This window comes from Propithecus coquereli, unplaced genomic scaffold, assembly GCF_000956105.1.
Source record: "Propithecus coquereli isolate 6110/MARCELLA unplaced genomic scaffold, Pcoq_1.0 Scaffold72, whole genome shotgun sequence".
NCBI classification, from domain to species: Eukaryota; Metazoa; Chordata; class Mammalia; order Primates; family Indriidae; genus Propithecus; species Propithecus coquereli.
Genome location: NW_012153285.1, coordinates 4,086,431 through 4,112,427, shown reverse-complemented (window position 1 = coordinate 4,112,427; position 25,997 = coordinate 4,086,431). Strand labels below are relative to the sequence as shown.

Below are 25,997 nucleotides of genomic sequence, written 5' to 3'. Positions count from 1 at the left end.
GTAGAATTCTCCAGTGAAGACATCTGGTCCTGGGCTTTTCTTTGTTGGAAGGTTTTTGATTATTGATTCACTCTCTTACTAGTTATAGATCCGTTAAAATTTTTTATTGTGATTCAGTCGTGGTAAGTTGTATCTTTCTAGGAATTTATTCATTTCTTCCAGGTTATCTAATTTGTTGGTATATAATTCTTCCCAGTAGTCTTTTATCACCCTTTTTATTTAGTTCTGTGGCAACAGTTGTTGCCTGCCTACATAAGCCAAGAGTAGTTCCACTTTATGGCCTAGTTGGTATTTAATAATTAAGCTCAAATATATTTTGTTTACTTAATCATCCAAATTTCATTGAAGCTATAAACAAAGAAAGAATCATAAAAATCATTCAATCTAATCCTTCTCTCTTTTTAGCCTAGGTTAAGGTTTGTGAATTTTGTTAATCATTTCAAAAAATCAACTCTTAGTTTTATTGACTTTATTGTTTTTCTATTCTCTATTTCATTTATTTATACTGTAATCTTTATTATTTCCTTCCTTCTGCCACCTTTGGGTTTAGTTCGTTCATCTTTTTCTAGTTCCTTGAGGTGTAAAGTTATGTTGTTGATTTCAGACCTTTTTTCTTCTTTTTTAATGCAGGTATTTATCACCATAAACTTCCCTCTTAATACTGCTTTTCCTACAGCATGTTTTGGTATGTTGTGTTTTTGTTTTCATTTGTCTCAAGATATCTCCTTCCAATTTCCCTTGTGATTTCTTCTTTGACCCACTGGTTATGAGTGTGTTGTTTAATTTCCACATCTTATGACTCTTCCAATTTTCCTTCTGCTACTGATTTCTGGTTTCATTCCACTGTGGTCAGAAAACATAATTGGGATGATTTTAATCTTCTTAAATTTGTTAAGACTTGTTTTGTGGCCTAACATGTGGTCTATCCTGAAGAATGTTTCATGTGCACTTTAAAAGAATGTGTATTCTGCTGATGCTGAGTGGAGTGTTCTGTATATGTCTGTTAGGTCCAATTGGTGTTGTTCAAGTCCTCTGTTTCCTTATTGATCTTATGTCTGGTTGTTCTACCCATTATTGAAAGTGGAGTATTGAAGTCCTATACTGTTATTATGTTGTCTATTCTGGTTAATAAAAAATAAGGTTATAAATGCTAAAAAATTATACAATGCTGGATCTGACTTAGCACAAAATTAAAAGAAATATGATGTACTATTTTCTCTGAGAAATATTATTTGAATGTTTAAGAGTAAACCATTACATTAGAATTATAATCGGGTATATCACAACCTATTCCACATTCATAAACGTTGTATCAAAATAGATACAACATTGGCCTGGAAGTCAAAAGAATTGATTTCTAATCCTAGATTTCACCAAATTAATGTCTTTGCTTTAATTTGTTAAGATATATGAAACAGTATAAATGAAAGCAGGATAAACGGAAGATGCTATAATTTTAATTATCATTCAAGTGAGATATGGACAATTAGCTAAGAAACTAAATTCCTAAACCATAATTCCTATGCTGCTTCAGATAACAGGCAATAACTCTCCTTGACATTACATTATAAATACTCTATAAACATAAGCAAGAGTAAAGAAAGGATGGAATGAACCTTTAGCGTATCTAAAGGTAAAAGTAGGTAGGTAATCAAAAAAATTCTGAACTGAATTGAAAAAACTAAACACGCTACAATAGATCACTTTCTAAAAAGAGTACAACATGCAAGTACAGACACAAACGTGTAGACATTAGCACTTACCAAAAGACTGTAAAACTGCTTAATCAGAACAGATACTACTCTCAGCAAGCGCATGCAGATAGGAAAATATGGTTTTTCAACTGGTGCTGGAGAAGATGAAGTGCTGGAACCTTGTCTGAATTTTATATTTGGAGAAAAGAGCTTTATCACAAGAGGACATACCCTTTCTTTGAGGAGGAAACTAAATTCCTGGTGCTATTTGTGGAGAAAAGGAAAAGGAAAAAAGAATTAACTTAGTTTGTACTTAATACTTCTAAAACACAGTCTTACTAAAAAAATAAAACTTATTAATAATGAGAATCAATAACTTAGAGTTATTAGAAGTTTATATATTTATTTTACAGTTTACACACAATTTTGAAATTTGCGTTGTGCTCAGAGGATCTTAGACCAAAATAACCAATATTGCAAGAAGTTTTTAAAAGGATATAAATTTAAAAGGAACATTTAATGATTTTAGAATACAGTAATTGGTGCCTATTACTAGGAACTTTAAGTTGGACAATGATAATTAAAAACGTAAGGAACAGAAGAATGAAAACAGATTACACAAATTCAAGCAAATAAAGAATTTAAAACAGGCAGCTGAGAACACTTGATTAATGAAGTATAAGTAATATAATTCACTGATTTTATTTTGCAAAGAACAATTCCATTCATCCAGAGAAAACTTAATAATTAACTTAAAATTTTGTTCTACTTGAATTGCTTGAACAGAACACAGTGAGCAGATAAAATATGCAATGACAAACAAATATGATTAGTTTACAAGTCTAGGGAATCTTACAAAGAATTCTTAAATTTTACTTATGGTCATGGCATATTATGCAAAAGCCTTCTTTAACCTGCCTACATAAGCCAAGAGTAGCCTCATTTTATGCCTACTCTGTATTTAATGACTAAGCTCAAATATATATTTTGTTGTTTTAATCATCCAAATTTCATTGAAGCTATAAACAAAAAATCATAAAAATCATCCAATCTAATCCTTTAATATTACAGAAAAGGAAACTAAGGCACAGAGCAGTTTAGCAACTCAGAATCACAAAAATTTTTAAAAGTATCTTTAATCAAATCAGATTCATTCAAGAAAAAATCAGAAAATACAGATAAATAAAAGATAAAAATAAAAGTCTTGCCTCATCTTAACTGAAGATAAGCTGGTTAGTTACTGTTAACTTCCCAGATGTATACCCTTCCATACTTTTCTATGTGTTTTAATGTACTTTTTAATTCTTCCCCCCAAAATGAGATCTTAAAGAGTTAAGTGATTTGAAATTCTACTCTCACATCTACAGTTAATTTCTTTGACTGCCAAAGTGAAAAGTATAGTTAAATCCATTTTCACACTTTAAAAAAATAATTATTTTATATATTGGTTAATACATAAATATATAAACAACTCTGAAAAGTTTTATCTATTTACTGTTTCTCCCTCACTACTCAATTCCACTACAGTTGGGTTTCTTCCACCCCCACCACCCCAACTCCAATTCTCATTATAGTCATCACGATCTCTGTGGCCAAAGCAAACTTTGCCCTAGTATTCGTTTTGACAGATCCCTTTGACTTGACATAAATGATTACTTGGTTCATCTTGAAACTTTCTTTGCTTTTGTCTGTTATTATATCACACACTCTCACTTTGTTCCTGCCTTTCTGGCCTTGGGTTCTCAGTCTCTTGTGTATGATCATCCTCTCATGCTCAACCATTCTAATGCTGAAGTTCCTCAGAGCTCCAGAAGACCAGGCCCTTGCTTTCTACGCTATGCTCTCACCATAGGTGATTTCATTCACTCCCATATCTTTAATTAAAAACCATACGCCAGGGCTGGGCACAGTGGCTCACGCCTGTAATCCTAGCATTCTGGGAGGCCGAGGTGGGAGGACTGCTTGAGCTTAGGAGTTTGAGACCAGCGTGAGCAAGAGTGAGACCCCGTCTCTACTATAAATAGAAAGAAATTAGCCAAACAACTAAAAATAGAAAAAAATTAGCCGGGCACGGTGGCATGTGCCTGTAGTCCCAGCTACCTGGGAGGTTCAGGCAGGAGCATTGCTGGAGCCCAGGAGTTTGAGGTTGCTGTGAGCTAGGCTGATGCCACAACACTCTAGCTCAGGCAAGAGAGTAAGACTCTGTCTCAAAAAAAAAAAAAAAAAAAAAAAAAAAAATGCTAGGAACATTTAAATTTATAACTTCAGCCCAAAACCACAAGATGTATAAGTCCCACTAACATTTTGTATGTCTCACAGATACCTCAAAATGAGTATTATGAAACTGAATAATCTATCCTTTGTAATAAAAATTCTATCTAAGTATTCCATCTTAGCAAATGGTTCACTGCTCAAGCCAGAAACCTACAAGTCACCTTTGGGACTGCCTTTCTTTCTTTTTTTTTTTCTTGCATTAATGTAATCATTTTATTAACAAAAGGAACCCGGGGGTTCAAATAAGAGTACAAAATACAATCTTTATTTTTTTTTCCTGTGGGTTAAATTGTTAACATTTTTAATAATAAAAATTAAAAAGAAGCTTTCATAGTTAACTTATCAAAAACGTAACCCCTGGGACTGCCTTTTTCATCACTATGACGTATCATTGGTTTATTCAGCAATTACTTGCTGACTGCTTAGTACGTGCCAGGCACTGATCGTTTCTCAGAGTCACTGCTCTTGGAATTCCCTGTGTGTAGAGTATTCTTTTCCTATTCTACCTATATCTCCTAACTACTCTTTACCCTTCATGTATAAGATAAAGCATATCCCTGATTTATCACCAACACTCCACCAGATTTGGTACCCATGTTATTCAGTTCCATAGCACATTTTAACTTCTCTTTCACAGCACTCAACATGTCTGATCAATTCAGTTAGTATCTTTCTCCCACTTGTAAGTGCCATAAAGGCAAGGATTTTACAGACTTCTGTATACTTGGCATGAAACACATAGACCGGCATATTCTGAGTGACTGGTAAATTTTGGTTGAATGTGTTAAAAAAATATTTATCTCTGGAAGAAAATTTTACAGGACTAAATTCTAGGATCCTACACTGAATAATTCTTCCTTGCCCCCCATTACATTATAGCAGGAAGAATAAAGTAAACTAGGAATTTTGTGATTATAATAAATTCGGAAAAACTTTTTCAAATCTTTTCCTACAAAGTCAGAAAACACAATCCAAATATAGAAATTTTTAATTCAAATTCATTAACCAATTCATTCATTCATTCAAATCGAACACCTGTTATCTGCTAGGCACTATACTATTACTAAAGGTACCTACACAATAGTGAACTAAGTCCCTGCCTCATAGAGCTTATCTTCTTGAAGAAGAGAGAAATTAAAATTAGAGATACGTGTGTGTGTATGTGTGTGTGTGTGTGTGTCAGGAGGTGATGAGTGCTATAGGGGTGGCTGAGCATGGTGGCTCACACCTGTAATCCCAGTAATTTGGGAGGCTGAAGCGAGAGGACTGCTTGAGGCCAGGAGTTTGAAACCAGGCTGGGCAACATAGTGAGATGTCACCTGTGCAAAAAAATTTAAAAATGAAGAAAAAGAACGAAAAGAAAAAAGAAAAGAAGAGGAGGGGAGGGGGGAAGAAAGAAAAGAAGAAAGGAAGAAAAGAAGGGAGGGAGGGAGAGAAAGGAAGGAAGAAAGGAAAAAAGAGGTAGAATCTCCAGGATTTGATGGTTTAAAAAAAAAAAAATCAATCAATCAATAAAGAGGGGTAAGAAAGGTAAGGGTACTGGCATGAAAAAAGGTTGCCATTTTGCACAAAGTGGTTGGGGAAGATTTGTCTGATAAGTTGGCCATTAAGCAAAGACCTCAAAGAAGTAAGACAGCACATGATATGAGAGCAAACTACTCCAGGCCCAGGAACTAGTAAGTATTAATACAAAAACCCTGAGGCAGGAGTCTGCCTGGGGTATTTAAGAAACAAGAAAGACAGTGTACCTAAAGGGTGAGGCCAAAGGGAAGAGTGGAAAGAGATAAAATCAAGGAATACTGGGGACTAAGTCATGGAATGTTCCACAGACCATAATAAGGACTTCATCTTTATTCGGGTAAAGAGGATATCAACTGAAGCACTTTCACAAAGGAGTGAAAAGATATGACTTGTGTTAAAAGACTACTCTAGATGTGGTGTGACAAGTAACTACACCGGGATGGGGCAAATGTATATGCATGAAGACTAGTTAGGAAGCTAACACAATAATTCAGGTATAAGGTGATGATGGCTTAGACTAGGATAACTGTGGTAGAGTGGTAAAAAGTGACTGGACCCTGGGTAGATCTTGAAGGTGAGGGTTGGTATGTGGGGTGTGAAGGAAAAAGAGGCAAAAAAGGGAGACTGATTTGGAATTTGGATCAACATGAATTCAAACCCCAACTCCACCACTTACAACCCATGAAACCTTGAACAAAATATTTAAGCCTCTGTAAGTCATAGTTTCTTCATGTGTAAAATAGGAATAACTGGTACTTCTCAGGCATTTGGGAATATTACAAAGAATATAATATGTAAGGAATCTGGCACATAGCTTGTAGAAGGCAGTCAAAAGTGGTAGCTATTATGACTGTCATTTTATACAAGACTGTTGGACAGTTATATCTAAATACTGCTTATTCATATTATACTATAAGAAAGGGAATCATTAGTAAATATTGTTCATTATCACCAAAAGCATTTAACAATTGCCCAATATATAGCACAAATTATGGACCATATAAAAATAATTTCATTTCCAAATCCTGGGCTAAAAGATCTTATACTTTTGTGAATGAGTGAATATATACTTTTTCACTCATTTGTGTAGGATAAAATGGATTACCTAGGGAGGCAGCAACGTAGGGAAGAAGCTAGATGAGTAGTTAAAAGACCTAAATTATAGTTCAAGAACTGCTAATATCTAAAGAATCCTGAGGAAGTCACTGAAATCAATTTTAGACCTTAGTTTTTTTTTCATTTAAGTTATCTAAAAACACTATATATATACAAGTAAAAACAAGCTATACATAAACAAGTAAAAATCAATACTTTCTTTAAGCTTTTAAATATCATAAAAATAGCTCACATACCACATTTCCTTCATAGACTCATAGGCTGGGAAATGTCTCACTAAATAGTGTCTAGGGATTCTTTCTAATGTTAAAATTTTAAAATGCTAGGGCACTAAAAGAAGTAAAATAACTCTAAATTGTTATATGTCTAAAGTCTGAGGCTATATCATTCGTTGCATCTTATAATGTGGGACAAAATGCATGTTGCTTTAAAAAATATGTAAAGAAAATTAAAGATTAATTTTGTCACAAGATACTATAAATGGCTTACTTGTAAAAAGACTTGTGGAAAATCATTCAAGACTGACTCAAGTAATTCGAGGCCAAATGTTCGAGTCATTTCTGTCATGCCTACTAGCCAGTAAGGGGCATCGGCATTAACCAACTGACACAGGTCCTGGAAAAACAAATCAAACAATTTCATGTGCTAGAATTAAGTGTGCTTTTCAAAATTCATAGTTCATAAAACTTAAAAAAATGAAAAACCTCTCTTTTCAAATAATAGTTGTTTTTGCTCCTTAGAAACCAAGCATCAGTAATTCAGATTTTGACAACTTGTGTACTTGATATATTAATAAAAGTAAACTTTTCAACAATCATGTAACTTGACAATATACATAAGAGTAGACGGATAAATGATTAATGTAACATTCTCTTAATGAAAAAATAACTTTTTAATCCAAATTGATAAAATTTTCAGTACACATTAATCTTATTTTAATTAAAATGATTTATTCCTGACAATGTAAAAATCAGGTTATTCATTTATCAAATTATATTATGTAAATCACAAGTTTATTATTTAAATTTTCCTTGTTAAAAAAAATTTTTATAATTTGTCACCCCTAATGTACCTGTTTTCTAGTTCTAGGTTTAATTCATTTTATTTCCTTAAAGTGAGTCATAACATTTTATTATGTTAATTACCTATATAGTAAAATGTGAAAGTTGCTCTTTAATATATTAGAACTATTTTAATACTACTTTTGACATATCTTTAAAAATTTCACATAAAAAAATTAAATCAGACATAAAATTCCAAAATCGAAAATTGACACAAAACTATATTCTATAATAAAAGTTACTTTTATCAACTTAAATACCTGAAAAAGCATATATGCATCCTTAGCACAAGGTTTGAGGGTACTGACAGATCTTCTGTTACTATTTCCTTGGACTAGTACTGGTTGTTCTATAATATCTGCAATCAAAATAGGATGGGTTTTATGAGTTCATAATGGCTTTTATTTAATAAATCACATATTCCATTTAAAAGGTATGTTTAAAATATTTATTTACATAATAAACTTTAATTATAATTTCAGAACTATGCCTCCAAAATGAAAAAATACGGGGATACATTTTTACACAAAATGCCATAAAAATCACTCTTCACTATCTCTTACATTCACTATAATAAGCTTACTATCTTTGTCCATGCATTTGATTTTCCCAGTCTCCCATTCTTCAGCCCATTTATTTCATGGATTTGAAATTCACATGATCTTTGAATGTACCTTTAAATATCAAACAACTTTATAAAAGTTTACCATATGATTAATTCCTATTCCATCTCACTATCATCAAAAGAATCTGCCACTATTACTATGTCAGTTTCAGGTATGCACTAGCTAAGAGTCAGCTAGAATGGCATTTCCCAATTCAGCATTTTTTTTAATTTTTTTTTTTTTTTTTGAGATAGAGTCTCCTCTGTCACCCAGGCTGGAGTGCAGTGGCACAATCATAGCTCATTGCAGCCTCAAACTCCTGGGTTCAAGTGATCCTCCCACCTTAGCCTCCCAAGCAGCCAAGACTACAGGTGTGTACAACCACGCCCAGCTATTTTTTTCTTATTTTTTGTGGAAACAGGGTCTCACTATGTTGCCCAGACTGGTCTGGAACTCCTGGGCTCCAGTGATTCCCCCTGCCTCTGCCTTCTAAAGCACTGGGATTACAGGTGTGAGTCACCACGCACAACCTCTGCATTTCTTTAACTACTAATAAAAAGATACCATTCTCTGTAAGTTATGGTAGCCTGTTTTGAATAAATGTTGACTTAATGACTACTTGAAAAGAAAGAAGTTTTAAGTATTTCTACCCTATTAAAAAGTATTAAATGGCATATTAGTTCCTAGAGACACACAGCTAAAACTACCAGTCTGGGAATTATACTGTAAAAAACATTCAAACTGGAGAATTGCCCTTTTTTTAATATATATAATATGACTTTGAATATTTTAACCAAATGCAGTACACTATAAGATTAATTTCTTAACATTTAACTAGAATTCTACCTGCATTTTTCCCCAAAGAAAAATACAGAAAAATAAATATACCAAAGTTGGTAGAAATATTCTAAAAAAATCAACAGGTTGAGAATGCCTGAAACTTAAGGAGAAAAATCTGACCAGTGGTTGATTTCAAGAACATGAAGTAATTATTAGAGAGGCAAAATTACTATTACTTATTAGTATTGCCATTTTTTAAATCGATATTGCTGTTAAGAACATCAAATGGAAGATTTTGTAATATCAGGGATTAAGTAAAAAAGATAAACTATCCAAGGGGAAAAACAGTTTAATCTTTTGTTTCTTGACTACATAAAGCAGATAGGCTGCTTGTAACTATAGGACCTTATGATCCTTTCAACGAGTCATGCAGAAAATTTTACTTTTCACCCAATAATAATAACAAATGAAAAAACTCACAATTTCTATAGTTAAAAGTTATCCAATTATAGAAATTATAACAAACAGGGAGTATCTGTCAGCTGTCTGTTTCTGTTTTTAGGATGTGTTTTAAAATCACAAAGAAAAAGATTTTAAAAATTATAACAAAGGTATTTGATAAAAACATTTAAAAATTAATCTTTATGTTACATATTCTTGATTAACACGTTAATAGACATAGACAAAAATTTACATGAGGAAAGCCCACTCTTGAAAATTTACCTTAACGAAATAATTCAAATGGTGGAAAAAACATATGTAGGAAGACACAGCAGTTTTAAAATAGCAACCACAATGTAAGTGTCCAATAGGAGACTAGCTCATTAAATTACAGAATAGACACAAAATTCAACCATTAAAATTTAAATTATGAAGATTAAAGAATAATAAGATGAACTCATAGAATGTAACGTTTGGCTAAAACATACACATAATGCAATATTTGGTTTAAAATGTGAAGTTATCATCTTCAATATGAAATTATGCATACATTAGAAATAAACATGGAAAATGAAAAGTTTACTCCTTAAAAGATAAAATTGTGATAAAATTGTGAAGGATTTATTTCTTAAAGTGTCATTATTGATATAATAATACTAAAAAATATTTTTATAAAGTGTTCTAGTTTTTAGGTATCCTAAATTCACAGGGCAAAGACTGAAAATTAATAAAAATGGAATCATGCATGTAAGAAACACCCACAATCAAAGGGAAACTTTATCATTTTACCTCTGTGTCGTTCATCTTCAGCAACCATCCTCTCAAAAACAACAGTAACAACTTGTCGCACTGTAGCAGCGGCTGTATTATTTGTAATATTATCTTTTGTGAAGTGTAGTCGAAAACAAAGAACAATTGCCTAAAGAAACAATTTCCATTTAGTGTGAATTAAGATTGAAGATCAAGGCCATTATCTTTATTTTATCAGACATAACCCAAAATTCAATAATTTATGTTTGGTTGTTTGGATCACAGATATTAAGTCTCACCCCTTTCTATAATAAAAGTATAAAAGTCCTCAGATTCTGAAATAACAAGCTCTCAGTAAATATACAATCACATAAGATTAGCTAAGGTAATGTGAAATATACCTTTTAAAATTTGGTTCTTTTAACATGTATATAAAAATGTATCATGTTTTTATTTCCCCAGAATGACTTGCTTTGCAAAAAGTACTGAAAGCTTGTATTACTAAATCATTTGGAGAAATACTATGTAAATTTGCTAAGCATATAAATAAAATTACAATGCTTTTAAAAGGTGTCATTTATATGCAATAAATTGTTTTCCTTAAAAGTATATAAATAATTTGATGAGTTCTGACAGATACATAGGCCTGTGAAACTATGGCCACAAATGAGATACAGAACATTTCCATCACCCCAATATTTCCCTTGTGCTCTTTTGCCATCCAATCTCTCCCTCCATCCTTGGCCCACAGGCAACAACCTGTTTTTTTCACTACAGATTAGCTGGTATTTTCTTTTTTGGAGACAGAGTCTCGCTCTGTTGCCCGGGCTAGAGTGCTGTGGCATCAGCCTAGCTCACAGCAACCTCAAACTCCTGGGCTCAAGCGATCCTTCTGCCTCAGCCTCCAGAGTAGCTGGGGCTACAGGCATGCGCCACCATGCCTGGCTAATTTTTTCTATATATTTTTAGTTGTCCAGCTAATTTCTTTCTATTTTTAGTAGAGATGGGGTCTCGCTCAGGCTGGTCTCAAACTCCTGACCTCAAACGATCCACCCACCTCGGTCTCTCAGAGTGCCAGGATTATAGGTGTGAGCCACCGCACGGGCCTGGCTGGTATTTTCCACGATTTTATATAAATGGATCCATTCAGTGTGAGCTCTTTTGTGTCTGGCTTCTTTCACCTAGAATACTATTTGTGAAATTCACCATGTTGTTCTGTCAGTCAGTGGTCTGTACCTTTTTATTACTGAGTAGTATTCCATGGTGTGAGTAAACCACATTCTGCTTATCCACTCACTTGCTGATAGGCATTTGGGTAGTTTCCAGTTTTTGGCTATTGTTAAAAAAAGCTGCCGTGAACATTTATACACAAGTCTCTGTGAGGACATACATTTTCATTTACCTTGGGTAAAGAACTATGAGTGAAATGGCTGGGTTATATGGTAAGAATAGGTTTAACTTTTTAAGAAACTGCCAGTTTCCAAAATAGGTTTTACAATTTTATATTCCCGCCAGCAGTATATGTGAGTTCAGAACTATCCCACATCCTGGTCAACATTTGATATGGTCAGTCTTTTTAAATTTTAACTACTCTAATGGATGTGTAATGATATCTCCTTGTGGTTTTAATTTGCATTTCCCTGATAAGTAATAATACTGAGCCTCTTTTCATGTTTGTCACCCATTTGAATATCTTATTTTGTACAGAGTCTGCTGAAATCATCTGTCTATTTTTTATTGAGTTGTTGGTGTTATGAATGAATTGTAAGAGTTCATTATATAGTCTAAAGTCTTTTGTCATATATTTGTGACTATTTCCCCCATCTTGTGGCTTCTTTTATGATTCATGAATTTGAAATCTTCGAAATCTAACAAATCTTTGCCTACCCCAATATCATGAAGATTTTCTCCTATGTGTTCTTTTAAAAGTTTTGCCGTTTTAAAAATAGTCATTCTTGGGAAAAAACATAATGATAATTTAGATTCTATTCCTTATTATCTCAATTTTTCATCCCAAAATATTTCATTTCTCAATTAACAAACTAAAATAAATCCTATAATCAGTTCTTACTTCTTTAGGTCAAATAATAACCTTTTATGAAGTTTTAAGTATAAGTATCAGAATTGATAGCTAGAAACCAAGAGGAATTATTAATATATACAACAAAAGTGTATATAAAAATAACATAAAACATTTTCTATAGCAGGTACAAGCTTAAAAGAATAAACTATTTACAATTAGGTAAAATCTCAGTATGATCTAACAGTATCACTTGAGAGAGCACACATAGCTTAACGTAACAGTATACTGTACTTCTCGACTTTATAGGCCAACCACCCTTAAAGGCATGCAAATTACAATAAAACTACTATTGAAAGTCCAAAAAATTTCTCAGATAATAAATCATTAATTGAAGACTATTTTTATATTACTCTGTACTTTCTATTCTTTAGAAATATTTTGTAATAGAAACACTTTTGAAAAAGTGAAATAAATATCACATAACAATGGCTATATGTTCCGAAGAGAATGGGACTGGGGAAGAAATGAGAAACAGCTATCATACATGCAACCTTATCCACTATAAACGCTGAAAGCAGATTTGCTTGATTCTAGCCACTTAGGAGACAAATTTGTTTTTGGGTTTTTTTTTTCCCATCATCTTTCATTTAGCAAATGTTTACTGTGAGCAGTACGTGCCAGGCATGCTTTAGATACTGGAGATACAGCCACGGACCCCTCCCCTAATGGGGTTTGTGGACTGATGGAGAAAGAGCCAATATAATAGGAAAATGCATTCTAGAGTGATACGGACTCTGAAATGGGCAGTGCTGGGTTTTCTGGAAGCACATAGGAAGTACTCCTATCTCTGATTTGGGGGGTCAGGGAAGGCCTCCTAGAGGAAGTGATGTGGGAGTTGATATTGGGCAGAGGGGCGGGAGTTAGTCTGGTGAAGTGGGTGGAGATGGGGTTAGATGATTATAGGCAGAGGGAAGAGAATACGTGAAGGGCCCTAAACAGAAAGGAGTTGAGACGAGTATTTCTGGTTTTAGTCTGGAATGTTGGTTCTTAGCGCGCTCATGGCCAAAGAATGACCAGATGCACCAAAATGAGGCAAGCATGAGGTGAAGTTTATTGAGGGGGAGCAAGATAGGATTATAGAGCAAGAGCAAGACGTAAGTTTACAAAGCATGATACATACACCACAAATGACTACTGGACCCCTCGTTGCAGCAGAAAAAGAACACTCAGGAGGCAAATTTGAACTGCCTGGTTTACATATGATATACACGTGAAATTATTTTTAAAAGGGGGGTAGGGAGAGCTATCACGGGGAGTCTAAAATATCCAAGGCAGTAACTCACAACACATTTTTCCCCTTACTTCCATCTTTCTCTATTCCTATTCTTCCACTACTTTTCTCTCCTTTTTTCCATTTCCTATTCATAACTAAGCCTGTTAGTTTTACCCAAGGGGATTTTCTTAAGCACCCTAACCTGATTTTCTCCTAATCTGAAGAAAATAAGGCACTGACAGTTATTAACATGCAATGTCGATCATCACTATAGCTACAGGGAAATTCAAACCGCACCAGGCTTTTCTCTTTCAGCCAGCTCATTCAGATACTATCTCAAACCATTTATGAACTCTGGCAAATAGGTTTCCTACCTTAGAAAGTGCCTCGTCATGAACTACTGTATTGGTTGTTAAAAGAACTAGAACTGTTTGAAGTAGCTTAAGTTCTTCAAGACTATTTTCCATTAGCTGCCAAAGCATGTTAATTATATTTCCAGCTGCAGTCTGTAAAATAATTATTTTAATTATTACCAACAAATAAAATATAGGTGTTTTTGTCCCTAAATAAGAAAAGATATACAAACCTTACCTCACTTGGAGAGGATTTCTTGATCACAACAACAAAAACCATATTTTTAGATCTACAGTCTAAGCACATCTCTCAACTAATTTGGGACTTAACAATCAATTTTCTCCCCAAAAAAGTAAATTTCTTTAAAATGTAATATCCTAGTTGAATATAAGCAAATAGCAGAATGCAGTTCTGAAATACCTAGTCAAAATCAAAGCTCATTTCCACAGTAATATGGCTATATTTCATTTGGACTAATATGGACATACACAAATTATGAGTCTGCTGTTTCTTATACATTACTTTATCTACAGTATATGCAGAAAAAACAAAATGCAATGCAAATTAATAACACATTTGTACACTCAATTTAATCTGATATTGTTTAGGATGCTATACTAAGGGCAAATACCATTTCTATCCTTACAGAATACAAAATTAAGATAACACCATTACACTTGAGAGCAAGATGCAGATTCATAGTTATGAAATATTTTTTGTTTTACCATAAGGTTAGTAAAAAAAAATACACTTAATGAACAAATTATCACTTCAGATAATCTAGGAAACAGTCATGATTTTCCCTCCTGTCTAAAATTTATGAATTACATTAAATAACTATTCAATGATATTGAAAATTTGCTTGATTCTCAAAATTGTCACCTATATTACTGAACTGTGACTTCTTAGATTACAAATGACTTGACAAAATGCATTTCATCTTTATTCATTATTTATGAGTGTTTAAAGAGGAGATAATTTGGCAATATTTAAAATTTAAGCCCTTTTCTCCAAGCACATTGCCATTCATAAAATTGTCTTATATTAAACATCGTGTATGTTTCATTCTCCCCTTATGAAAACTACTAATTTGACTTCCAGGTGCAGTTCAGATAAAATCATCATATTACCTCAGACACGACTTCATGTGACATGAGTCTCTGAATAGCAGCCAAACAGAGCTGAGTGATCTTCGGTTCCTTGGTTCCACAACCCATTAGAAAAGGCTGTACAACCTCTGAGCTGTTGTCTTTCAGTGCTTTATTTAGAACACATACAAAATAAATTATTAAATCTTATAGTTAGGAATACTTTCTATTATATAATTACAACCAGTAGTGACAATCTTAATAAAAACCACTTTATGCAAAATAAACACCAAAATAAAAATCGGGTATCAGATAAACACTGCAGACTCTATAGCTAAACTATATCCCTTAACTACTGCTTTCCTATGTCTTTCTCCTAACACTCTGTCCTTTGGTTCTCTTCCATCTTCTGTTATAAACTCTTTTAGTATATACATGGATTCTCAGAAGTTTTGGTCCACCTCAGAGAAGCACTCTATTTCTTCATATAGTACAGGAGGGAAAATATAAATAAGAATTCATACTCTAGAGCAGAGTCACTAAAAATAGTATGCCCATCACTGCCATCACACTTGTAAATGAATATTTAGAAACTCCCTAGAATTTTATTATATGCCTGAATTTATAGTCCTAATTTCTTCTCCAAGAAATAAACAGCTCTTATTAAAAACAGTAACATTATTCCTGTTATTACTGAAACGGTACTTTAAATGAATTGGATGCACATGCTATAATTCCAAACTTTAACTCCTTCTACCAAGCCAACTCTCTCAAAAGTTGAAAGTGCCAACTAAAATGTAAGAGGTTAGAAAATGCACAAATTAAATTATATATAATTAAACTTACAAAATGAAATTAAATCAACACACGCTTACTGAAAGGTTACACAAAGATGAATAAGACAGGTTAGTCATCCTAAGGGAATTTCAATAAATAATATGAAATTCCAAATTAAGAGACCATTAACTTCTGAGTGATATTTGTTTTCAAAGGTACTAACTCCATTAGTTATTTTTTGAGGCAAGACATGTAATAAAGACATATAAATCTAAGTTTTAAAATGTTTTTCAAAAGAAATTGAGAGAAAGTCATCCAGAATCACCATTAAAAGCGTAAAACCAGTGTGCTAACATTAATTTTATCATTTAAATCCTTACCTTTCTTCTCCCAAAGCTCCCTTTATGGTATGTTAAATTAAGACTACAATTTCCTACAGCATGCTCTGCAAAGTCCCTCAGTATGCATGCATAAATTACTGATTTGGCACAGCTAAGATGTCAAATGTGACTAGCAAAGAATGGTGTTTCCAAAAGGGCTTCTCCTCCTAATTCCCTTGCTTTTCTGTGCATAAAGGTTTTGATTCAAACCTGGAGACATAAATTTTCTATAATAATGTCTCAAAACATTAATATGATTAAAAGATGATCATAAAGCTCATTATAAAGCTTTAATAAAGTGATTAAATATCCTACTATATTAGGTCCCACCAGAATCACTGATATATAAGGCTACCCCTATCTCTGCTTAACACTCATTATTAAATGTTACTCAGGCAAATTAAAAACTTCCAACAGTAACAAGTTGTATTTATAATTTTTATGATGTTAACATGTGTTTTTCTTTTGAGCATCACAATCTTACAGAGTTTACAGGGCATGATTTGGCCCAAGAGACATAGTAAGTTAAGTGGTGGAAAGCCAGAATTTAAAAATACCATATATCTTCTACTCCTGGTTCACTATTCTTCCTACAACATAATGCTGGCACTCTTTATGGTAAACAGTACCCTGATGATAACGGAAGTTAAAAGAGAAAACAATGGTCTGCATTTTAAAGCTATCTGCCTGAAGTCTTCAGAAAAATTAAAGAAAAGGAACTTGTCTTCATAAAAAACAAAACAAAATGTACTTCATCATAGAGTTCAAGATGCTAATGATTTTAAAACATACCTGTAATATCACAAAGAAAGAAAATCAGCGCCAATTAAACTACGACACAATGCTTTCTAATCACTTAGAATTTCTCTTCACAACTTCATCCTCTCGGTCATCAAGAGCACTGGGATGCCCCACTTCTTGGATATTTCACTATTGTCTCTGAGAGTCCTCATTTCTTGAAAGAGTATTTCACTACTGTCTCTGAGATTTTCTTCTAAGCCAATGACACCCATTCTGCATGTTTTGATGCTGGTGCTTTTTTGATCTTACCATAAAATGTTAACAGAAAGTTTTTGACAACTAGGGTGACATTTTAAATAGCAATTAAACTCAACATACGTGGTATCAACAATGCACTCAACTAAACTGATGTGATAATAATATGGAGAACTATGAACAAGTTCATGCACACACTAGAAAAGAAAACTACAACATCACCTGTCACACAGTGATTCTAAGATGCCATCAACTGCAAGATGCATACTAATTTGGGGGGTATAAAAAAGTGAAAAAAGCATATTAAAATCAATAAAATAAGGTGAGCCATAGTGAAATATTGTATATACATCAGTTACAGCAAGATCTATCAAGCTGAAATAAACATAAGATAGTAATAAAAACTTAAAAATTTTTACTTTAATGTAACTCAAAGAAATCAGACACCTATCTCTCATCTCTTGTCACTTTTTTTCCTCCCAATTTATATGAAAATATAGTGGTCAAAAAGGAAGTTTCTACGTTATCCATAATAGATGATCAACAAAATAATAAAACCTATTTATCTACTGTAAGTCTTTTGAAGCATAGTTTGAAAAACAAAAATATACCCACCATATTTAAATAACAACTCAGTAAAAAAAATCATAAGAAAAAGTTACTGATTTTTTTTCTTCTTTCAGAAGTGAAAGTTGTCCTAAGAAGCAAAAATTAATCTTGCTCTTCTAATTGAGACATATCCACTCTTTACAATAACTTTAATGATGTGCTAATGAAGTATAGCTTTATATAAATACCTTCCTATGGTTTTAGATTTTAGAAATCACATTGAGGAAAAGGCTGTACAGCAATATAAAAACATCTTGCTTTAACCATTTTGTAAGTCATTCCAGGAAAAAAAAAAAAAAAAACAGAAAGGTTGATTCTTTGTCATCAAAACTATTTCAATTTCCATTAAAATATAAAAATAGGTTTTGGGGAGGGAGAAAAAAAAAGTTTATTTCCCACCTAGGTCCCTTAATAAGCATAACTCTTTAACAGAGTAACACTGTATGTTAAATAAATATTGTATTTCCAAAATACATAACCGTGAGACCAAATGACGCACTTTCACACACCTGAAAGAGGTCCAGCAGGTCCCCATATCCTAGGGGTTTCCTTGCTCTGAGCAGTTTCACTGCATTAGTGTAGTTTTATCCTGAAAAAAAAGAATTAAACTAGGATACCCCACTATGAATCACATTAACAGGGGTTAATAAAAGTTTTATTGTGATAAATTTAAACAGTCATTAAGTAACAAAGTTTAATTCTTGTGAAAGAAATAAAATGGGACTTAGACATTTTGTCTATCCTCAAAATGCTAAAAATCTAGTTCCAGAAAAGACTGATATTCCTAACAACATTGAAAAAAATTTTAGTGGGTTCAGAAGGTCTGAAAATATATTTAAATGATTCAAGAATAAGAACGAAAGTATAGGCAATTCCATATTAAAAGCACATTATAGGAAAGGGAAGGACTATTCAACAAATAATGTTCATCCATCTGGTTAATAATTTTGCAAAAGAAAAAAAATTAAATCCTCACATCACCCTATATATTATTAATTAAGAAAAAATCAAACCATAGAATAAAAATGACTGTCAACTATGCGGAAGAAGGGCATCCTAAGTGTAGAGCTACAAAAAACCCAGAAAAATTAGAGTATATAAAAATGAAAAGCATCTAGATACAAAAATCAAAATGGGGAAAATATAATGTAAACATGCTAGGAAGTATTTTTGCTATATAAATATCTCAAGCAATTTGATAAGGAAAACACAAAAATTCAAATGAAAAAAGGAAATAATTTAATACAAAGAAAAATGTTCAACATCAAAAAGAAACACCAATTAAAATGAGAAGTCATTTGCCTGCTCAATTACCAGAAGGATTTTTAAAAATAATAATCCTGCAAGAGTGTTATAAAAATATATTTACATATTGTTGGTAAAGGTATATACTTTAACATTTTCAGAAAGCAATGTGGTAACACATTCCAAGAACTTTAAACATATTGACACCCTTTAAATGTATAATTTCATTTCTAGAAATTTATCATAAAGGAATAATTCTAAATATCAAAACACATCTAACATAAAGGAATGGTTAAACCACAATCCACTTGCTGAAATATTGTACAGCAATTAAAAACATTTAAAAAGATGGCATAAAAGAAAAATACTCATGATACAATGAAAGGTACAAATTATATGATATAATAAATGGATACAAATTAAAATTTAAAAAAGAAAAAATAGGAAGGAAAAAAAGTATAAATAAAAGCACACTATGTTGTAGAAAAACTATGTATAAGAACGTAAGAATCTCTCTGGCCCAACAGGTCAACTTGTGAACATGGCATTATTTACAGGCCCCATGTCTTTCTAGCCTGGATTACAGAAATAGTCTTTCAACAGATCTCTGCCTCAGTGACAGCACACTGAAATATTACTCCACACTGCTGTCAGAGTAAATTTGCTTAAAAATGTAAATCAAGTGTCACTTCCCTGATTCAAACTCTTCCCATCAAGCTGCTCAGAATAGCACGTAATGGCCCTTATGATCTCTCTGGCACCTATTCCCCCTTCATACTTTATGGTCAGGCAATACTTGAATAGTGTATCCAGATACAGCAAGCTGTATACACAAACCTCATGTATTTGTTTAAGTAGTCCCCTTTCCATTTCTGTACTTTATTTGCCTGGCTAACTCCTCTTTAGGCTTCTAAACAGCTTCAAATTCCTAGGCTGGGATAAGTGCCTTCCCTATGTTCCCATAACAACCCTGTCTATACTTCCATCTTGGCATTTACCACACAGTATTAGAATTCTGTTTAGAGTCTGTCTCCTTCATTACTCTGTTACGCGGTTGACGTGAACTAAAAGTAACAAAACTCATGTACTCAAACAATTATAACATGTAAAACTAGTAGAAAAAACATAATAGAGGCAACATTAAGGGATTAGTTGCATCTTGATGTGATTCGCTTATTAGCCTACATTTAATGAGTGCTTGCTATTTCCCACGTAGAGTGCTAAATACTGGCAACGTAAGGAAGAATAAGAAGTTGACCCTGACCTCAGAGTATATCATCTGGAAAGGAAAGTTCCTGGCAAAAGACTTCAAAAGTTTAACGAAGGAGCAGGTAAGCTAAACAGAACAAATGGCATAAACATACCTTTCAAGTTATTTTTTTTTTTGCATTTCCGTATAGATTGTAGGTGAATTACATTACCCATCTTTGTATCTTCCCTACTGATTCCTACAGAATTATTTACTTATTAAGAATATGTTGCATGATATATTCTGTAGATGTTTGTAAAATATTACAAGTGCATGTACCGATATGATAAAATATATTAAATAAGCAGATAAATTACCTTTTAATGTCAGAAAAAAATTGCAAAGTATATTTACTCATTGCTACTTAGAGATCTTTTAGTTATAAGACTGCGTAGATATGAAAAAGATGAGGATAAAGCATGTGAGAAATGAAGACTACAAATCATACGTAATGATTATTTATGTAAAAATTCTATATGTATACTGACAGTAGCTGAAAGCAGCCATAGGTAGATGTAACCATTATGGTTTTGGATAGGAGTTAAATAGACAGTTTTAAAAGATATCACAATTTCATTGATTTCCTTGTTACAGATATATATTCAAAAAGCAAATTACATAATTTTTGTACAATATCTGTCTTCTCAATTTATAGTATGTTGTATGCTAAGATAATAAACACAATTTGTAATATATAATAGTCAAATGTAAGATTAAGGCATCGGGCCTTGTAAATGAAAAACTTTATGTTGCTATTGTTCATTTGCAAAGTTTTATCTTTAAAGAAAAAGGAAATTTTGAGATAATGATCTGTACATCTGAATCAATGCTGACATTACCTGGCATAGCATTCCCACTTATGTCAGCATTCATGACAGCAGTGAAAACAAAGAAAAATGAACATTAAAGGAGGATGCTTAAAGAAGGGGAGAAGTAAACCAAAGATTTATTCTGCAATGTAAATAATCTTCCCTTGGGAAATAAATCTAAGAAAACTAAAGTTGGCTAGAAATCTATACTAAGGATCATTAACTAGACTAGTAGATCCTAATTAAGGGTTCTGATTTTTACAGCAACCCTTTATATTTTCTGAATATACAAAGATGTATGAGAATTCAATATCCCATCTCATTTGAGACTCCTCAATTCTTTGGTGTCTTTGACATCCATTACAGCACAAAAGTAGTATCCTATAGTCTCCAGTACTGTAAAGAAGTAAATACTTCTCAGGAAATAAAAAAGTTAACCAAAAATTTTTCTCGGTATTAACTATGTAGTTTAGAAACTATATACTTATTACTTAAACTTTGTTTTTAAGAGTCTTTGATTTTCAAGATGACAGTGGTCTATAAATCTATAAGTTTTAGGTATTAATTGCTATAAATACTCGGTAAAAAATATTACGATAAAGTTTAAGTGCTAATATACCTCCTAAAGTACATGGCTCTAGCTACTTTGAAGATTATAGCATGAACTATTAATTGCATTTGCATAAAGATGTATTCTAACTTGATTTGAATAAAACTAATTGAATTAAAATGAAATTAATAGCCTGTCTATATATTAAACTCATACCAACTGAGTCAAAATATTTCTTACTCTTCCTTAAAATTAACTAATTAGACATTTTACTTGGTATGGAACATTTTACTTGGTATGGAATAAACAGTGATCCTCTGAAGAAATCAGTCTTTTTTTTAAATCTTCCCCCAACTATAGTACAAATGAAAATTTCTATTATGGGAGAATAAGTAAGGACTTACCACAATATCAGCAATAATATTAGCAAAGGTAAATATTTACAATTATATTCTAATAATATGGTTGGCCTATGACAAGTCTCCAACATAAAAATATCCAGATCAGAATTTATCTTTAAACACCAATTTTTCCACATTGGCTAATCCACCCAACATGCATCTCCCATTAAAACCCACTTGCCCACCCTCCCAAAACAACCATACTTTTGCCTTTACCCGCCACTTTCACTACACCCTTTCTCATATAATATGCACACAGCATTATTCATATCTGTCGATAATATTATAAAACTATTTGGTATTTTGACAGACTGTTCAAAATCAGGGAAGAAACTGTGAGAAACAGATACAACTTATGAGTGTTAACCCTAAGGGCAAATTCCCGGCAAAGCTGGATACTCTAAGTGAAATCCACTCTTGCCCCCAGCCCAGCCTTAAACTGCTCCCAAAAATCATTTCATTTTGTAACACTCTGAAATCCCACTAGTTAGGAATTTATTGATATCCTTTTTAAAAAATGTAAAGTTTATGAGAGTTAGATTCTTTACTATTTGCACTCTGTATAAATTAACTTAATTAGACTACTTTTCTCATATACTAGCTGAGATCAATAGCACTATTGGAACTGGAAGTGCAGACTGAAGGATCAATGAAGCAACAGTTACATATGAAACACTTGGGATGGAGTGGCTAGTGTGATGACTCTGCAATACCATAGTAGCACACTGCAGCAGGAAGAACATGGACTCTGAACACTCCTGGATTTGAATTTGCTTTCGCCACTTATCATATGATGTTGGGCAGGTAATTTAGTCTCTTTGCATCTCAATTTGTTTTACTATACAATAATATTTCCCCAGAAGGTTATTTTATGTAAGACAGAGTGGCACAAGTGCCTCACATACAACAGATTCCTCCTCTATTGAGGCAAGAAGAGAAGGCACCAAAGAAGAAAAAGGAGTAGACTGAGTAAAGAAAGAATGCCAAAGAGAAACTCTTGAAAATTTCTTCTTGAAAACTAAGTTCAATCAAGAGAAGGTAAGAAAACACTTTTGTTTTCTTTACTCCGACTCCCATTCTTTCTTCATGACCATATTGCCTTGGTCCCAGGACTCAAACCTGATATGGTACAACTAAATATACAAAACTACATTATGAACTGTTTATATTAAAGATAAGACTGATCTTAGAAGGTGGACTGAGAACCAATCTTTCATTCAATTCAATGCAACAAATATTAATATTAATTGAATGCCTTTTATGGGTGTGTCTCAGGTGATCAGCAAGAAGTGGAGGAGAATGCAAAGATGAATATGAAAAAAATCCCTGCCTTTAAGAAGTCAGTAGTGTGCTCACTTTGGCAGCACATATACTAAAAAAGAAGTCAGTAGTTTATGATTTCTGATTTCAGAGAATTTTCTAGCATTGATCTTGGGGAAACAGAGTCAGTCCACAAGTCAGGGACTTTTACCTGTTCTGTATCACAAATAGCATATGTTAGGGCATGAGGAAGAGATGTAACAGAAAACTGATGGCTTCTTTTTAAAAGATTCTTTTACTATTAGTCAAATTTTTGTTAATCGTTAAATTTTTAATGCAAAAAATTACCTGCCAAAATTTCGGTGTTTCGTGCAGCTATTGTTTTAACTTTTATTATTCCTGATTCAGCAGCCTGTAAGAATAAAAATAATTAGAGCATAAAACTTATTGTCAACATGAATAATCCAGGGAAAAGAAGTCACACGATAGATAAGCACACAAAGAGTCAGTCACTATCACCTTTTTAATTTACAAAACATCAGATACTAAGCTCAGCAGTGACATAGACATTAAATGTAATAAACTATGATTAATTTGATATTCACATGCAAACTCAGCCCTATAGCATGCTGCCTTCCTCTGCCTTAAGGCATATCTGGAATACCTCAATCCCCAACAAATTTAAATGTTCAGAAAATAAAAATAATAAATAAAACCAAAACCTGAGGACAATCATTAGGCTCCTCTTCCCCATTTCAGCCCTCCACTTCCCCCCACTGCAAAAAAATTGCAAAACCACTGCAAAATCAAGTAAAACTACTGTTTTGGATTAAAAGAACCAGTTTCTCTTTTGAGAATGAATAACCACCCACTTTGTTATTACTTTTCAGTTATATTTTTTAAACGCTCAGTTAAGTTTTTATAATGTGTCTAAAACACCTCATCAGAGTATGTTTAGCTAGCGGTACCTGCAAGTCATACAGCATTTTAAAGAATGCCACAGAGCTGCACTGTCCAACTGTCCACATTGGCTACATGTGACTTGACATGTAGCTAGTCCGAATTAAGCTGGGCTGTAAGTATAAAATAACATACTAGGTTTTCAAGACTTAGTATAAAAAAATATATAAACTATCGACAAATATTTGTATCTATTACATGTTGAAATAGTATTTTGAATTTATTGGGCTAAATATTACTAAAATAAATGTCTCTGTTTCTTTTTACTTTTTAAATGAAATTCAAAATTACATACATGCATTTCATTTGTGGCCCCACATTATACTTTTATTGGACAGTGCTGACATATAATATTGATATATTATTTCCATCACAGAAACTCAGAAGATTTTTACTATTTGGAAACATGGCTATTTTATAGTTATACTGGTATCTATACCTTCAAAGATAATACATATATACTCATAAAAAGTTATATGTCCAAGTTTTTCTATTAATTTGCTTACTACTTGCTCATTTGTTATCTCTTGCTGCTTGCTAAGGAACAAGTGGTAGCAGGCTCTAAAGGTTTAAAAATAACTATAAAAGAACACCAGTTTGTTATGGACTCTTAGTTTGATGATCAGTGGATTAGTGCATAAAATGAAGAACACATTGTAAGCTATATCATGTGTAGTAGACCTTCGTCACATTGTTGCCTCCAAGCGTGTGAAGCCCTTGCTTATATTTGAAGAATTCCCAACTTCATTAATTTTGGTACAAGACAGAGCCTATATTCCACTAACCAAATTGAAAATGCCAGATACTTGTTTCCTACATGCCCTGGCAGCCTATGCTTACCCATATACAGGCACCCACTGGGGATTCTGAATGTGGAGCCTAGTAACAAAGAAAAGAAGAGACAAAAGAAAATTCTGATGACAATAGCAGAGGCAATATCCACTTTTCGAGGGCAGCAGAACCAGTGGTGGCCTGAAGTGACCGGTGCAACCAGTAGTGCAATTCACGGTATCCAGTTACTATTCAGCAGACAGCGATAATAGTCTCACCGGCATGAGTATTCTAGTTGTTCAGCTTCCCTTTGTTCATGTACCTATTTTAGGGCTGGATGCATCCAGCCTTCTACCAATTCTGTGAAAACCACACAATATCCCACCAGCAACTTTTATTTCTGCTTAAATCAGACAGAGTCAGCTTTCATTGCTCACAACTAAGAAGGCTAATTGAAACACTTACTTCTAAAACTTTAAGAAATGGAAATGTCCCAAATTAAATTAACATGGCTACTAGCAGAAAAACACTGTCAAAATCAATTACTTCATGGAAAGATTTGGTTTTCTGATTATTTGAGGCAGTGCATATTAGAAACACCAGAAGTCTCAAAAAAAAAAAAATCCCGATGCCCAGATTGCAACCCAATTAAATTGGAATGACTGCTAGTGAAAGCCAGGCATCACTATTAAAAAAACAAAATCCTCAGGTGATTCCAATATACAGTAAAATTAGGTGACTTGCAATAATATAAGCAAGAGATGATGGTGGACAGGCACAAGATGGCAGTAGATTGAGGTGGTAGGAAATGGCTAGATTCTGGATATAAAGATGTAGAAACCATAGCAAATTTACTACTGTAAAAATTAAATTGAAGAAATTAATCTGTGGTCGCTGAAATTTCTTCCACTATCATTTTCAAGTTTAAGTTCTCCCTCTTCTTACTATGGCCCTACATACCTTGCATATGTCCAATTTTTTTTTTTTTTTTTTTTTTGAGACAGAGTCTC

The 25,997-nt window shown here is 32.9% G+C and overlaps 1 protein-coding gene across 1 annotated transcript in view; it reads right to left on the bottom strand.

The window, feature by feature from the left end:
* The window catches only part of MON2 (MON2 homolog (S. cerevisiae)), a 108,785-nt gene that overhangs the window by 70,729 nt on the left and 12,059 nt on the right, over positions 1-25,997 (bottom strand). The window contains exons 2-8 of the mRNA XM_012661546.1: positions 23,605-23,668; positions 15,023-15,150; positions 13,913-14,044; positions 10,282-10,411; positions 7,927-8,024; positions 7,095-7,220; positions 1,764-1,958 (exon numbers count right to left, since the gene is read on the bottom strand). Of these exons, the coding sequence (XP_012517000.1) occupies positions 1,764-1,958; positions 7,095-7,220; positions 7,927-8,024; positions 10,282-10,411; positions 13,913-14,044; positions 15,023-15,150; positions 23,605-23,668 (873 nt within the window). The remainder of the gene's footprint in view (positions 1-1,763; positions 1,959-7,094; positions 7,221-7,926; positions 8,025-10,281; positions 10,412-13,912; positions 14,045-15,022; positions 15,151-23,604; positions 23,669-25,997) is intronic.